General features: G+C 43.8%; 1 protein-coding gene and 1 long non-coding RNA gene across 3 annotated transcripts in view; one reads left to right on the plus strand and one right to left on the minus strand.

Moving 5' to 3' along the window:
* Window positions 1-17,401, plus strand: part of LOC148090847 (uncharacterized) — a 79,453-nt gene that overhangs the window by 14,900 nt on the left and 47,152 nt on the right. The gene's annotated exons all lie outside the window — the stretch shown is intronic.
* The window catches only part of SORT1 (sortilin 1), a 54,954-nt gene continuing 39,579 nt past the window's right edge, over window positions 2,027-17,401 (minus strand). For both annotated transcript variants that reach the window (XM_087827916.1, XM_087827917.1), the window contains exons 12-20: window positions 14,685-14,787; window positions 14,175-14,343; window positions 13,413-13,603; window positions 11,390-11,579; window positions 8,768-8,884; window positions 8,084-8,192; window positions 7,105-7,211; window positions 6,710-6,833; window positions 2,027-6,503 (exon numbers count right to left, since the gene is read on the minus strand). In XM_087827916.1, the coding sequence (XP_087684042.1) occupies window positions 6,489-6,503; window positions 6,710-6,833; window positions 7,105-7,211; window positions 8,084-8,192; window positions 8,768-8,884; window positions 11,390-11,579; window positions 13,413-13,603; window positions 14,175-14,343; window positions 14,685-14,787 (1,125 nt within the window). In that variant the 3' untranslated portion in view covers window positions 2,027-6,488. The remainder of the gene's footprint in view (window positions 6,504-6,709; window positions 6,834-7,104; window positions 7,212-8,083; window positions 8,193-8,767; window positions 8,885-11,389; window positions 11,580-13,412; window positions 13,604-14,174; window positions 14,344-14,684; window positions 14,788-17,401) is intronic.

A 17,401-nucleotide genomic window follows, 5' to 3' on the forward strand; every position in this document is an offset into this window, starting at 1 on the left:
GCCAGACTACCAGGGCTCATGTTGGCCCTGTCACCAACTAGTTGTGACTTGTGACACATCACAGTCTGTCTTAGGTCTATTTCCTCATCTGAAAAATAGAGATGATAATAATCATAGGGTTGCTGTGAGGAGTAAAAGAGGTAATCTGTGTAAAGTGCTTAGCAGAGTGTAGCCAACTAAGTGCTCGATAAATGGGAGCTATTTTTAGGTCAGGCCACTTGCCCCTTTGAAAGCTCCCTCACCTAGGAGATAAAGTACACATAGAGAGAGAGGCAGCCGTGGGGAGGGAGGAGAGCCAGGGGCATAAGGTCAGAGGACTTGAGTGTGACTTCTGGCTACACTACTCACTCTTGAGCTAGGTGACTCTGAGCCAATCCCTCCCTCTGGACCTCCGGTCTTTGGTCTGTAAAACAAGGGCTAATGAGGCCAGGGCTGCTTGAGGATAAAGTGATACAAACGTAGGGAAGTGGCCAACCTACAGGAGATGTCAGTTACATACTAAAGGTCCTCTATGATTTCCAGGTTTGCCAAACCATCATTCTACACGTGCTGTATGCTCCGTCCAAGTTATCTGGTTTCCTGTTGTACTTTTATCTCCAGAAGCCAGCATCCCCTCTGTATATACATCCATATTTCTATATAGACTATTTTTAGAGGTTTAGGTTCACAGCAAACTTGAATGGAAAGTACAGAGTTCCTCCCACATACCCCTCCCCACAAGGCCCTTATATTTTTATGGAAAAAAGTAGTGTGGTTGAATGAATAGGCTCCTTACTCACGGTTGTCCTTTAGCCCTCAATTTGGGGGCAGTCAGTAGGATCCCAGTAGGCTGTGTTACTGTCTTGGGGTGTGGGGCAGAAGCCCTCTTTGCAACTTATATACGGTCTCAGGGCCAGGACAAACTGTAGACACACTTTGGGCCCCGGAACCTGTTTACCAGGAGCTAGGATGGCCAAAGAGGGTGATCTTGGACCTGGACCTAAGGCTGGTTGGTAAGAGGCTGCACTTACCAGGTGCCACATCAGGACCAGTGTGAAAGCCTCTCTGACCTATTTCTGTCACTTGACCCAGCCAAGGCCCTTCTAAGTACAGACAGTCCCTACACCAGGGGACTCCAACCACCACCACCCTTACACCCAGGTTTTTAGTCTTAGCCCTTTGCTGCAACAAAGGGGTGAAAGAATCAAATAAAAAATGCAGACTCCTAGGGTCTGTCCGTTAGAACAGTATAATTTAATAGGTCTGACTGGGATCCAGGGATCTGCATTTTCAAAAGCAACCCAGTGATTCTGGCATAGGAAGTCTGAGAACACTGTTAGACAAATTCCTGAAAATAAAACCACCTTAGATCATCTCCCGGGGGAAGAACTCTTCCACCAGACAGCAGGCTCCTCAAGAGCAAGGTCTCTCTGCCTTGTCCTTTTCAGACTGTGATGCCAGAGCAAGTATTGCAAAGAAATATCACCCCAGGATGGCAGACTGAGGAGCCAGCTCAGCCTAAAGGCTCCAGGAGGGTCAGCAGGAACCTCTTCTAAAAGAAAATGTGAGAGGAAAGCTGCAACTCTTTGAAAGTCCTTAAATGAAATGGATCAGGAAGGACTATGAGTAAGAGCAGGAAGAAAAGTGTAAGAGGGGCAAATGGAAAGATAACAAAGTTAAATGTCAGTGTTGTCATTTGTCAAACCTGCTATAAGGAACATACAATTCAGGAGAGTGATTGTATGTTGCTGTGTCCAGAAGAAGAGCACAGCAATTGAAACCTGAGGTGTGTAGGGTGGGTCGGTTAGACTTTCTGGGGAAAAGAACAAGAAAGCTGGTCTTATAAATACCCAATATTAGATCTTTATAAGCATAAAGAGGAAGAAAAAAATGAGTTTCCCCCACAAATTATCTTAATACCTTTTATGCTATAAATGCACAGTCCTGGCTCTTTAATTGGCTTATTTGCTGGTTTGGTTTGATGGCTGAAGCTAGAAACTGGAAAAGCTATCATATTCACAAATTGTAGCTTAGTCATTTCAGTAGCTCAAGTAACAAAGTCCCAGTCTGTTTTATTTCTAACCCAAATATTGCAAATATACAGAAAATTACCAGTACAAAGTTAAAGACATCCAGATTTATTTACACAATGCTTAAGAAATTTGAGTTTTATTTCCATTTTGTGGAATTTTATTATGGGGTCTGGCTTTGTTGTGTAACTGGCATGGGTCATTGAGACTTGATTATCCCACCTCACATGCAATTTTCTGTCCCAAGGGAACAGAAAACTGGTTTGTTTTTTAGCGCACATGCAGCAATGATCTTAATAACTGCTTTACACTTTAATAGGAAGGCGGCTGTCCCATAGCTTGGGGAAGAGGCAGAGAAGATACAGAACAGGGAGGGACCACATGCTCAGAAAGGGAGCAAGAGACAAGAGAGGACTGAACAGGCACATGGGGACCCTGAGCATTTTTGTGCACGAGGATAAGGAGAGTATGACTAAAACCCTCTTCCCTAGACATCCAAACACAGGAGGTGGGCAGAGTATCAGGGAACAGTCGTCACCTGACCACAACTGCAGGCATGCGGAGGAAGAGAACTGCAGTCAAGATTTGGGACACATCAATAGATCATTAGCATGTACACTATACAGTTTATACATGTGTATATGTACATATGTATAAAGGTACAGATTAGTTTGTTATTCTCTATAAACAAGAACCCTTAAGAATGCACTGGTGTGAGAAAATGCATACAGCAAGTTGAAGACAACTTCAAATTCATGTTCTGATTCTTATTATAATGTGATGTAACCAGGAAGGCAACGTGCTGCTGCGATTTCAGTTATCCTCCATGAGGGTAAGGCCTGGGCTCTGCTAGGGCTGACGGTGCTCCCGGAGCCCCCTGAGCCTAGCAAGCAGTGGCAGATGGAACAGAAAGCCTGGCACCTGCTCAGTGCCGGCGCTGACAGTCTGGCCCTCTCTACCACTCTATCATGTGGCAAATCTTAAACTTTGGTTTTGTTCAAAGGACATTTAAGTCCAAGTTTATTTTCCTACTTGAGAGAAGGTAGCAGCAAAGTTGAAAAGCTGAATCTCTTCCTATTTGAGCAGTTCCAAGTCTTCATATGGGACAAGGGGGCTGTACCGACAATGAGCAGGATGAGCTCTGAGCCCCTGCACATAGGGGCAGGGCTCTTTAGAGCCCTCCTAAAAGGGAAGAGAGAATCTCTACCTGGATGATTTGCCTGGAAAATAAAGAAATAACTAAAGCCAGGCTAGCCCTGCCACCTGGGGTGGGTGTAGACAAGCCTGGCATCATGACAAAGGCCATGGGAGAACCAGCAGGAGCTGGAGTGGTCAGTGCATTACTAATCTGTCAGGGATAAAAGGCTAGCTTGGGCATGTAGAAGCCCAGAGGCAAACCTGAGAGACACACACACATACCTATTCAGAGGCAGATGGCAAATTCTAAGTTTGTTATAGCTAGTCTATTGAATCTCCTGAGCTCAGCCTAAACTACCACACCCTCTAAACGCTTTCATTCTTCTTCTAAGTGTGTTTCCATTCAAATCACAGCCTAGGTGTATGCATCCCTCGTCTCTGGTTGCATTGAAAACCAAAAGCCCCCTCAGGTCTAAGACACCTATCCATAAAGCAGGAAACATGGCAAGGTCTCCACCTGGATTTAAGAGCTCAGACCACGCTGGATGGTCTGATATGTCCAACCTCTCTTATGATGCTAAATTCTATTGCTGAGACCACTAGAAATAATCTCTTCTGCTCTATCAATCCTGGGATTTCACACAATATGCTATACTTCCAAAGATAATGCTCCTAACCTAACATCAGGACAAATTAAGAGATCTTTTTTTCTTAGACACAATCATGGGTTTAGGCTGTTTTACTCACTGGCTGAGGGCATACACTTGTGAGCGAGCAGGCTGATGTAGAACGCTAACTAGCTGGTAAAGGGAATAAGCCAGGCTTGTGAGCAGTCCTCAAACCAACTAAGCCAGCGAGCCAGCTAGCTAGCCAGCCAGGGATGGGAGAGACAGAGAATGGAGAAGGTGACTTAGTGGAGAGCCCACTCCTGCTCTCGAATAGTGATCCTCAATGAGGTGAGAGGCAGTTTCTAAACACACTCAAAATGATCATTACTTTTGTGTTTAGCCATGAAAAACAGGAGAATAAAATTTCTACTAAGGTGGCAAAAGGGTGCTAAACACTGCTCTGAAAGAAATGCCACTGATACCCACCTTGTAGAACAGCCATACTATAAGGAAGAAGCCCTGCTCCAGGTAGGCAGCACCTGAAGCCAGCCAGCCAGCACTGTTCGTAACACATAGGGGCCCTGGACAGTTTACTCAAGTTTTGCATCTCCATTTCCTAAAAGTGGGGATTAAAATCCCTGCCTTTTTTTTTTTTAATTTCACAAGAATGTTGAGGTTCAAATGCTTTGAAAATTGCTAATTTCTACAGAAATCCCAGGTGTTATTATAAGCAAAGAGCCCTACTCTTGTATGGTTACAGAAGAATATTAACTTTCCTACATCTTAAAGCTGATCAGAGAATTGCCACATCTCAGCACATCTACCCCAGGGAGTATATGCTACGAGAAAGGGTGTAGATGAAGTAGGTCTTTGCTGGGCAGCAAAATCACTTTGGGCAGGAGGTGAGAGAGTCTGGGACAAAGGCTGACACTATATCCTTTGTGAGTTGGTTTATCTTTGGAATTATTTTAAAGTTAAAAACCATGCAAAATGAATGCTTTTCCTAAAAGACGAGTGCTCTCTGGCTCTAACAAATATTCTCTTTACAAAAACTGCCCTCCTAATATTATTTTCTAACTGAAGCTCCCTGACTCATTTAATTTTACTGCAGTTTCCAAGTCTCTAGAATTCTCCATCCACTCCCTCCCCCACTTCCCCTGCTGCTGTTATTCCATTCTGGTGAAGAGAGAACTTTAGCCATCTGCTCATGCATTCTGACAAAAGTTAATTTGGCACATTTACTTTTACGGACTTTCTGGCCATAAAATGAACTAGCAGCAAAATGGCAGTTACCAGAGAATGTCCCAATCATAATTACTGGGAGAAACCGTGACCAGCACAGCAAGTACGCTAAGACCAAAAGCATACTGTACTCTATTCCTATATAGCAAATATTCAAGTTGTATTAAAACTAATTATTGCAGCTTTCCATGACTATATGGCCACCCAAAATCCACCTCACTACATTCTATAATTGACTTAATTTGAAAAAATGTCAAATGGAAAACTCCCTTAAATTTAAAATATGAACTTAATGTATCATATCTTACACTGGAAGTGTTTTCAGTTGGTTCAGCCCAAAGTTTCATGCCAATAAATTTCTTGGCAAAGCTGGGGAAAAGGGGTAAGGAAGAGAGCCTGGTAGTAAAATTCTGATTTTCTAGAAAAGCCTATAGTTGTGAAAACATGTCTAGTCCTGACTCCACATACAACAAGCCACCTAAGAGGAAACAAAAAAACAGCCATTTGAATGATTCACCACCGAGCCAACACAGCAGGTAGAAGAGCACGTGGAAGACCATGTTCAGTCCTCAGGCTACACCGTGCATGCCACCATCAGTTTTAGCAAAGAGATCCCTTGGCCTGGGCAGGCATCCAGAGACAGCCCAGCATCGTCCTTCAGCAACTCTTCTGGCACACACACAGCATGGCTTGAAAAGTCTTGGAGGAAGGAAGGATCTCTCATTTAATAGGTGCTAAATCTAGTCAATTTTCTGATGCTCCCTTCTTCCTGCCCCCAGTTAAAAATATTGCCCTTTAAGTTCTCCTGATTTAGTGTCTTGGAAGCACATGGTTAAGTTAGTCACCAAAGGGCAGTTAACAAGGGCATTGCCTAATTAAACAGGAAAAAGAAAAATCACTGTGATCTATGGCCCCTGGGGAAAAAAAAAGGTGGGGATCTGTGTGAGAAGCTGGTGTGCAAGGTTCTCGGAGCAGGGCTGTCCCCAGACACAGAAAGGTTGCCCAGGTGGTGCTAGTCACCACAGCCTCTGATTTCACCTCTGCAGCTGCTGTGTCACCAGCAGAGCCTAGGGATCACAACGACTACTTGGTGAGAGTTGATGCTGGAGTTGGCAGGTGCCCTGGGGCAGGCGCCATGCAAAACATGCAGGAATGGAGTCAATGAAATGTTCCTTCCCTTCAAATTCCATTTCATTTCCCTTAAAAAACAAAAACAAAAAGAGCCCATACTTTGCAAAAAGACAGAACTTGAAGTAAGACGTTAAAGATTTAAAATTTTTCCCCCTCAGAGCCAATTGTAAGTGTTTAGGGTTTTGCCCCCACCCCACTCCCTGCATTTCTTTAGTGGAAGTCCTTCTGGCTTTGACGGAAGCAGCGGAAACATAGCTGGATTCCTCACAATGGGAAATTTATTTCCCCAAGTCGGAGCCACAGGGAGTGTAAGAGGTACTGCGTTTCTATCATCCGTGCTCGGTCCCAGCTCTTTGACGAGCTATTCCAAGAGGTCCTGAGAAGACATAGACCATATTATTTAACAAACTAAAAAATTCCTATTTTGAAAGTAATTATCTCGTTTCTGGCTGAGTCTTATAGTCATTAAGTTTTTGTTTCTAGCTTATACCCTCATTTGCCTCAATCATATTTTGATCATGCATAGGAAAATAATCTTTTTTTGTACTTCTGGGTCACCCCCTCAAGAAGAAATAGTCTCACCTCATCTGAGTCATCATGATAACCACTTTTATTCCTGTGGGAGGCTGTGTCCAAGGCATCCACACCATCCACACCATTGGCCTCTGCATGTTGCTGTAGCACGGAGTACCGATGCACCAGGAACCTGTGGACAGAAACCCTGTTAACCCCAACGTGGTGAGGAGGGTGTATTTCTTACAGGACTGTGGATTTTCAGAGTTTTATCCACTCAGAGAATGAGTCACACATACAGGAAGCACAGCCCTAGTTGGCATAGGGAAAATATAAGATCTGAGAAGATCTGAGCCTGATGTTTCAGTAACATCACTTTGTTTGATAAGAACAGACAACCATGTGCCCTTGGATGACTTTCTGGTTTGACTGCAGCACCTTTGATTGACTTCCATGTTCCTTACCTTCCCCCACAGACGTATTTCTTCACGATGAGCACTCCTGCTATGACTGTGACCAGCATCAATCCCACAGTGGCCAGGATAATTGGAACAGAATTTGACTTGGAATTCTTGATAAATTAAAACACAAAAAATTTCAGGCGTGCATATTCTAGGACTGAATTCAAAGAGGCTGCTGCTTCCCCTCATTCCTCTGAGTGATCTGCAGTCTCTAGGCACTTCATGATGCTACTCTTCCAACCCCCAAATGAGCAATCTCAGGAGGATGAACCAGGAGGATATCACAATGGGCAGAGGGTCACCAGAACTTCGACAGCCTTGAAGCTGTCAGAATGGTGCAAACTCAATGGCTTCAATGTCAAAGTTACATTGGAAGCTTTGTCAACTACCTAGATCAAATGGTAATTGTGACTGTTTTCTCTACTGCTGTTTATAAGCCTGAGAGCTTTTAAGGATGGAGCAGCAAAGGGAGATGATAATAGTGGGCTGAATGAGACTAGGCCAGGGCCATTAGCTGGAAAGAAGCTATGCCAGTGCTGTATCACGCAGGCCATCATGACACCATTATTACCATAGTTCAGTTTTTCATTGTGAAAACACACTTGGCACGACTTGGCACAGAGATCCACCCTACCTATGGTCCAGTGCTCTCCCACATGTGCAAAGGTCCAGCCCTTTAAAGCCAAACTTCTTGAGCCTTTTTCCCAAATGACCCTGAGCCTCAGAAATTTCCTCTACTCTATGCTTCTAAGACTTGGAACAACTTTACAGAATACTATTTTTCCTCAACAAAAAAGTTTTCAGTAGATGAGCTTATCATTGGATTACATGACCCATCCTTCATCCTGACAGTTTCCTGTGCAAAGGGAAGCCTGGCAAGAATAGTTTGGCCACCTTGTATTCAGTGATAAAATTCCTGATGCTGTAACTGACTATTCCACGAAACCCCACTTGTACCTAATCTACATCTACTTTAAGATACCTGCTTTTCTGGACTCAAAAAGTTGCTTGTGCATTTCTTTTTCAAGTCTTTCACTTCTCGAACTGGATTCACTCCGCCTTGGCATTTGTCTCCTGGAATTTTCCGGTACCTGAAAGGCAGAGAAAATTTGTTACCAAAATACAAGGATGTATTCCTGGATTCTTGCCTATTTTCTGAAAACAAGATTTGAAAAGCTTCTCATCCCTATACCATCTTTCAGGCCTGGAGGTGGGGGGATCCACAGGGATGTTTTGGGCATATTTTTATACCAAGCATCCCTGACCTTGCTGCAGGGACATGCCTGCCCTTCTCCTTAAGAGACTGAGCCAAAGAACTGTGATCTAGGAAAGCACGTTAACACATAGTTTGTAAATGGAGGGGGAAAGATTTACCAGGGGAGGGAGGCAATGAGGCTCCGTTCTGTCTAATATGATGGCTATTTAAATTGAAATTAATAGAAATTAATTCAGTCCCTCAGTCACACTAGTGTCAACAGCCACACAAGGCTGGTGGCTACTATACTGGACACAGCAGATTACAGAACATTTCCATCATCACAGAAAGTTCTATACAGTACTTTCTAGAGTACCCTAAAACACTGCTCAGATTCCTGTGTGGAGAAAAGCAGCTTTTCAATCTGAATAAGGGTGACTCATTGGTCACAAAGGAGAAATGCCGTCTCACCCATTTGTTGTCAGGTGCTCCTCTCTGCCATACAGACAAAACTCCAGGTCGTGGCCCTTCAGCTCTGGCTCTTCCACACACTTGGAGTCATTTTCTGGACGGAAGTACCCAAAATCACTGCAAAAGTCCACAAATAAAGTATCTTTTAAAGTTGCTGAAAGACAGTAACTGACTAGCAATTAAGGTTTTATGTGGGGCAGTGGATGGTTAATATTCCAGTCTTGGGTTGCTCAGGAAGGCCTGTGGCATCTATAAAGAAGGTCCATTTAGGAAAATAGACATGGAGAGGGCTAAAATGGGGGAAATAGCTATGGCTCAGGCCTAGTGAACTTAGGACTAGCAGCTGGAAGCACTGAGGTTGGGTTCCTGCACATGTCGCTCAGGTTCCAGGAAGGGAATGCCTGCAGCCTACATGGGGTTGGGGACTCACACAACTAAGACAGAGAACCTCAAATAAAGAAAACGTTCCAAACACATCATGTTTTCAACTTCATGCCAGCCTTTCCTATCATTTCCTTAGGTCTGTCCATGACACTAGCTTCCTTCCCCCACCTGGGCCCTAGTCACTTCTTTATCGTGACTACTGTGACTTCCCCTCCTGACCTATCTTCCAGCACACCCTTCCCGATCACACCCGTCCACTGGCTCTAATGACCTGCTTCTTCCCAGATGCACAGGGTCAAATCCTGCTTGTCAGGGCTCAGCTCAAATGCCATCTCCTCAGCAAAGCCTTCTCTGACCCACCTTCTTTCGCTCTAGTTGTAGTAGTGTCTTCCCTCCCTAAATCCCTGAGGCATTTACCACCTTCTGTTTCACAACATAATTATGTGCATCTTACCCAGAGAGTCCATAACAAACTTTCCATTTCCACTTTGCACTGCCCTGTGCACAGCAAGTATTTAATGAATATTTGGGGATTATACAGATGCTGCTTATACTTCAAGGTTTTTCTGACAACTATTTAGGGGAGTGGGTAGGGAGAACTAAGATGTAGAGGACACCACTCATCCAAGAGCAGGGGAAAACTGGTAAAAATTTTAGGTATTCAACCCTAGAGTAACGTTCCCACTAACATGCACACATTTCTCAAGCACATGTGGCAGAGTGTGGGCTCTGGGTCAGGTTCATATGCCAGCTCTGCCATTTCCTGGATGAGCAATTGTGGGCAAGTCAGTCATAACCTCTCTTCCCTTTGTGAAATGGAAATGACAACAATGCCCATCTCAGGCTGCTGAGGTTAGGTGTAAACTGCTCAGGCCAGTACCTGGTATAGTTAGTGCTCAAAAAATGCCAGCTGCTACCATTACTACTACATGATCATCAACTATAATATGCCTTCAAGGAGTCTAGAGTTTAGTGGTGGAGACAAACCTACACACAATGAGTAAAACACAGTAGTGCTGTGAGAGGGGTTCCATGGGAGCCAAGATGAGGGAAAACTAGGGGAGGCTTTGAAGAGGTAATATCTGAACTAAGTACTAAAGGCCAAGCAGGAATTCGCCAGGCTTGGGGGTCAGGCAGGGAATGTGGAGACTTTCCAGGCAGATGAAGCAGCATGTGCAATGGCTCAGAGTTCTGGAGAAGCACATGTTTGAAACTGGGAGAAGCTCCAAATGAAGAGCCAGCCTATGTGCAGTCAAGGATGGGGACAGCCCCTAGAGTTTCACAGTATCAACATGCTCTAGCCCTACTGTAACACAGCTAAGTGATCTGAGTGAGATTTCCCCTGTGGAAAGAGAGAGGAGGACCCCTGGCCATTCCACAGACAGATATGAGCCACATAGAAGGACCCACACTGGGTCAGACTTGGGTTTGCTTGGTCCTGTATTCTGTCACCTGTAATTTCAGAGAATATGATATGGGAGGACATGACTGCTACCTGCCTGCCTTCTTTTCCAAATCCTTTACCTTCTATCGGCATCTTTTGCAGGTAATGAGTTCCATCAGATTACTACCTGTGATGTCAAGCAGTCCCTCTTATTTCCCCTAAGTTATCTTGCTTAGGCTACCTAGGGACTCCCTTGCCCTTGTATAATTAGCTATATGCCAACCACACAACTGATCCTTAAGCCTGGATGGTCCTGGACTATGAGAGTTCACTTTGATGGTTTCTAAGCCTTGATGGGACACAGAGACCATAAATATACTGTCACTTTGTGTCTCAGGACAGAGCCACTCTTTCTCCCTTCAGTCTTACAGATGACCCAATATCTAAGTGCCCCACCTGCTGAACTCTGGCCATAGGGCTGTTTGCTAAAATCCAAAGTGTTTTTAGCTCCTGTACCTTTCCTCAGTGTTTTTACCCTAATCCTCTCCTGGTTTTTTATTCTCTTCCTCCTTATACACCTCCCTCCTTCCTACCATTGCCAAGTCAGGATTTCTGGCGGTTGCTGCTGGTTCTGCCCAATGATTAACTGTCTGATATATTATCTGTCCAATTATTAACAACTTTGGTTCCCTTTCTCTGTGCCTCAATATCCTTAATAAGAAGCAGCAGTTTTCCGCTCTTGGGGAAGAAGGGAAAGAAAAGGACTGAAATACTTTTCGGTCCTGTAAGACAACTGTGTTCCACCTCCTCCAGCCCGGGAAAGAGGCTGACAGGGATCTGAGGGATGCTGATACCAGAGGAAGTCCTCTAGGGAGCAGAGACAGATGGACGGCTGCTTGGTCACCACATAGTCCCGACCATTCTGACACACAGATGACTTGCGTAGCCGCAGGAACTGTTCTTTATAGCCTAAAATGCAGCCATCTCCATAATCTCCAGGGTCTGTAGAGTGAGCCAGCCATATGATATAGTCCTTCTCTTCACCTAAAGAAAAGACAGGTTGTTCAGGAAACTGCATGGCACAGAACCCATCTACATGAGGCGGCTGCCACGCGACAGGAAGAACAAGGAGAGGAAGAGTGGGGGTGTCTGACTCAACTCGCAGCTTCATTTTGGAACTGCCAACCAAAGTTACATTAGTTGGAGCCTACTAGCAATGAGCAGTTCCTCACACCAAAGGAGGATTATTTGCATCTCACCGCTCACTTGACTATTAGGAAAACCCTTATTTGTTTCAAAGTGGGAAGCTAGATAGAGAGGGTCTCTATGGTTCCTTCCAGACTGAGAGGCTGCTGGCTGTATGTCTTGTGCACCTATGTCCTAGGTCAGCAGGAGCTGTCAGAGGTCAGCAACCAGATGCTTTCCTTTAGGACAAGGCACCAATGAGCCAAAAGTATAGGTTCAATTTCACTATAGGTTAGTTTGCTTCAAACAGAAGGGAAAACATTCTCTTTCTAGATTTTTAACTCTAGTCGACTGGATGTCAAATGAAGATCGCTGATGACGGTTAATCTGGCTTAGTATGTTGGATCATCCACATCCGGAAAAATGACTCAAAAGCTATGTATCAGGTTTTTATCCTTTGGGGTATAAAGACCAGTACAGAGCCTGTTAAAGAGCAGGTGCTTAACAAATCTTAATGATGCTAAACTTTAGGGATAACTGGAGAGCTGCCTGCTATGGGGAAAATGCATAAGCAAGCTCCTTTACAGCCTTCTTAATGAATTTAGATAATGGTGACTCTCCAGTATTAAATCATATTTAAATATCTCATACAAAAGTAAGGTCCAAAGGAGAACTTCCTCCAGGAGTCACTGAATTAACATGTTGAGGAAATGGACCCATAATACAGTCTAATAATAGGACCAAAGTTCAGCCAACATGTCTTGAATCCCTGTCTTTTATCATATGAGGCCAACACCTAACTGGTTTTTCTTTCCATATTTTTCAGTACAGTGTCAGCATCTTTGGTACTGGGGCTTGGGTGTGCTTGTGAATCTTTAGGAATACCTTTGCAATTAACATTTTAACTCCTTTTCTAAAGCCCTTTTCTGGGCCTTTAACATGCTTTCTAATTCGAAGTCACAGAACTCTGAAATGCCCAGTGTGGGCTCCACTGGGCCTACCCAGTAGCCATTCTAGAGCCTCGCCTGCGAGTGGCAGTCAAGCCAAAACTCTTGGCATGAAAATGTTCTCACTTCAACATTTTGAGAAGTGACACAAACAATCGATTAGATGCTCTTACAACACACTTCCATCTAAAGTTTACTCTTTATAGTTCTGCTGTAATCGGGGTGAAAAACCCTGAAATGTCATGAGATAATTTTAGAAAAACATAAGCATGCGCTAAAAAGTCTCCTAAAATATTCCAGAGACCTAACAATGCAAAGCTGTCCTCTCCTATATGACAGCCGCAGCCACATGTGGCAGGGCTGAACTGAAATTTACTGTAAGGGTAAGTGTAAGATATACACCAGTTTTTGAAGACTTAGAAGAATGAAATATTTCATTGATATTTTTTAATACTGCTTACATGTTGAAATAATATTTTGCATACATTAATTATATTAAAATTACTTTCACTTCTTTTACTTTTATACTGTAAATGACAGAATGTTTAAGTTACATTTGTAGCCCTCCTTTTATTTTTCTTGGACAGTGCTTGTCCAAAATCCTCTGCCTGATTACCCACATGGGACATCCTTCCCTCCTCTTTCATAGCATTTTCTTTTTCCAGTGAAAAATTAAACTGGATTGGTAGTTTAGAAAAATGGGCTTAACAAGTTTCTGGTAGAAAAGGTCAAAGGGAACACTCACAGTTCCTTTGAAGGATATCTTTAAAATCAATGGTATAGGAGACCCACTGGCGAGTCAGGAAAGATTCTGTGAAACCCCAGATGCTGATATTCATGGACCTGGCTCCAGGTTCTGAAGCAAGGCCGGTAAAGTAGATGGGCTCCCTGGTGAACACGTAGGTTTGCCAGCACTGACCCTCGTCTGTGGAGAACCTGAAACCCCAATCAGAGAAAGATCATGACAGAGGATCAACATTTATCGGAATATCGGGAAATCACTCTGATGTTAGGTCCCAAACCAGAGAACCACCCTCATGATGGCTTACTGACAATTATATCAATTTTTAATGCATATAGTTAACAGGGTAAGAAAAGGGATTCATTCAGAGAGTATGGAAGAAAATATCTTTATAAAAATCCTTTCAGAGGAAAGATAATGACCCATGTAAGAATGTGCTTCCAAGTCAACAATTTTATATGAACTTTTACTTAAGGAGTCCTTCCCGATATGGAATGCTCAGACACTTGTATAATGTTCTTGTGGAGAGAAAGATTATTTTTAAAAGTGACAAAAAGTGTTAACTAGAGGGAGTCAGAGGTAAAAGCAAGCCATTTAACCTGAGTTGCCCTAAATGCAATCCCTTTAAGAACCTTCCCTACAGCTCTGCAGAATGCACAAATTTAAATCGGGGTCTGTAACCCCGCCCCTTCCCCAGCAAACTGAAACACTTCCCACAGTTGCCCTCTATGCAGAAAGTGTGGGTGGAGCTGAGCTCATGCATACTTAATCACATTGATAGGACGGCTGCTGTGCTCAATGGCCACAATGATGCCTCCGGAATCCAAGATGGTGTAATAGTGGGGTCCTTCCAGCATCTTTGTCCAGGAGTAACCCCCATCATCTGAGATGTACACGTCCGGGATCATTACTGAGATGGCATCCCCCACGCTACCTGCAACACAACCCACCGTCTCCTCAGCACAGATGAGCAATGAAACAGAGAGGACTTACTGCCAAGAGGCTAATTTTGAGAGAATTTATTCTGATTATTCCCCATCATGACTCTTATGATAGAAAAAGGCCACTGAAAATTTGGGAAAGGGGAAAGTCATATTACTCTGACTGGAGTCTATGAAATACCCAAAGTACCATTATCATGTAAGAAATTCTACAAAGGATGGTAAAAGCCATGTTTGTTGATTTTCTTTTAGGGTGAATAAAGTCTGAGTGTCAGTGTGTTCAAGTGCTTCTTCCCGAGGGGAGGGGAGGGGAAGGGAGGGGAGGGCTCCTTACCATGGGCGATGACTATGCCCACGGCATTTGGCTCTGAGAGGGGGGCCATTGGAACGTTTAGTTTCTGGGAGATGCTGTAGGAAGCGTGAATATGAAGGCTGCACTGTGAAAAGAAACCAAAGCTTAGATTAAAACCCAAGGCGTAATTTTTTACTCATCTCACCAGCCTTCTAATAAACCTAACCCACACCTCAGTGGGATACTCTTTAAAAAAAAAATTATGATAAATACACATAGCATAAAAATGACCATCTTAACCATTTTTCAGTGTATAGTTCAATAGTGTTACGTAATTCACACTGTTGTGCAATCATCACCACCATCCTCCTCAGGAAATTTTCGTCTTGCAAAGCTGAAACTCTGTGCCCATTAACAGTAACTCCCCATTCCCAACTCCCCATCCATCCTGGCAACCACCATTCTACTTCCTCTCCCTGTGAATCTGACTACTCTAGGTACCTCATGTAAATGAAACCACAGCGTATTTGTCTTTTTGTGACTGGCTCATTTCACTTAGCATAATGTCCTTAAGGTTCATCCATGTTGTAGCATGTGTAAGAATTTCCTCCTTTTTAAGGCTAATATTCCACTGTATGTATATACCACATTTTGTTTACCCAGTCATAGGTCATGCACACCTGGATTGTGTCCACCTTTTGTCTATTGTAAAACTGCTATGAACATGAGTGTGCAAATATCTCTTTGAGACCCGCTGTTCAATTCTTTTGGATATAAATCCAGGGGTGGAATTGTTGGATCATATGGTAGTTCTATGTTTAATTTTTTGAGGCACCTCCATACTATTTTCTATCGCAGCTGTATCGTATTTCATTCCCATCAACAGTGAACAAGAGTTCCAATTTCTCTATATCCTCGCCAACACTTCTTTACTTTTTTCAGAGTAACCACCTTAATGGGTGTACGGTGATCTCTTGTGGTTTTGACTTGCATTTCCCTAATAATCAGTGATATTGAAAATCTTTTCGTGTGCTTACGGCCACCTGTATATTTTCTTTAAAGAAATGTCTATTCAAGTCCTTTGCTCATTTTTAATTCAGGTTGTTTTTTGTTTTTGAGTTATAGGCTCAGTGGGAAATTCTTGATTCTGGAATGCATTAGTATATTTGGGAGCAATTATGCAATTATTTTCTCATGCGTAATCTTATTTTATTCCTGCATTACACCAAAGCCTGTGGTCAATATCTGAAGTATGATTCCGCACAAATGAACCTGGTGAAACCTGACGTATCTCTGATACTGGACATGGTGTGGTCTCATTAAAATGAGACCCAGTCCTGGTTTTTTGTTTTGTTTTAATCCTCACCCAAGTATATGTTTAGAGAGAGAAAGGGGGGCAGGGGGGGAGAGAGAAACATCGATTAGTTGCCTCCCGTAGGAACCCCAATAGGGAATTGAACCCACAGCCAACTGAGCCACCTGGCCAAGACCCAGTCCTGTCATTAAGCAATATTTCTCTGAAGCTAGATGAGGTATAAAGCAGAATGAAAGTTAGCACTTTTAAAGTTTCAAATTGATTAAAATGTAAATTTTTGTGTCATGTATGTTTTACTGCAAAAAAAAAAAAGAGGTTCAAGTAAACTATTAATGAAATGAAGAGCAACGATTAGTTCTAACTGAAGATGGGCGGTGAAGGTGGTTAGGCTTTCCACAAATTCTAATGAACTGGGGTGGGGGAGATAGGCGCAGCCTCCCCAGAAACAATGCCAGCAGGGGCACATTTGGGGTGTGGACGGAGCAGCAGAGGATGGCAACAAGGGGCATGTCAGTGATAAAATAGGCAGTGACACTGAAAGGGCAGAAGAAAGCCTGCCAGGGGAGGAGAGGACCAGTTACCAGGTCGAAGCCTCTATTCACAGGCAAAGGGGAGCCAGGATATTGTTGAGGAGGGAGAGGTGTGGGAGTGTGAGGGCCAGGCAAGCAGAGGCCACTGTACAGCCCAGGCTGAAGGTAAGGAGGCAGCCGCAGGGCAGGGGCATGCAGGGAGATGGGGAAAAGGGAGAAGGGACAGACTCGATAGCACTGATGAGTACGGAGAAGGGGGAGAGTGTTGGGGTGGGGAAGGTACATGCAATATCACACTGCATGAGGCTCTGAAAACAAAGCCGAAAACCCAGCTTAGAACAGCGGACTGCATGTCAGCCACGGGTATTTGGAGGAGCTCAGAACTACCAACACTGTCAGTTTTGAAAGAAAACTCTCTCAGTGCTTCCCTAAGCTTCTCTCAAATTCTGAAAGAGCCAGACGCAAATCTTATTTTTCTTTCCTTTTCTCTTGCCTGTCAAGATCTGTCACTCCTGGAATCTGGGGTGTCCTGGAGCAACACCTTTGGGGTCAGCGTCTGCTTTCACATGTACTGCCGGGTCACCACCCACACCACCAGCTATGTGGCACCCAGGCAGAGGCGAAGATAAGGCCAAGTTCTCCTCTCTCATTTCTGGCCAGCACGGCTTTGCACTGCTCATGAATGGCTAGCTGGCCTATGGCTTTTGTAGAATTGCTAATGTCTCATAGCTGCTATGCTCACTCCTAACTAATCCCCAACCCATCTGTCCATTCTGTTTCCATTCAGCAGTTTAGCAAAACACAAACTGTTAGCCCCCAGTTTTGTTTTTCTTTAGAAGACAAACAATCCGTAGTATTTTGGCCTTTCTTTGCAGGTCCTAGTTCCTACATTCTAGGTTAATTTCATTACTCTC

The sequence above is a fragment of the Miniopterus natalensis genome, chromosome 19 (genome assembly GCF_054644295.1).
Source record: "Miniopterus natalensis isolate mMinNat1 chromosome 19, mMinNat1.hap1, whole genome shotgun sequence".
Lineage (NCBI taxonomy): Eukaryota > Metazoa > Chordata > Mammalia > Chiroptera > Miniopteridae > Miniopterus > Miniopterus natalensis.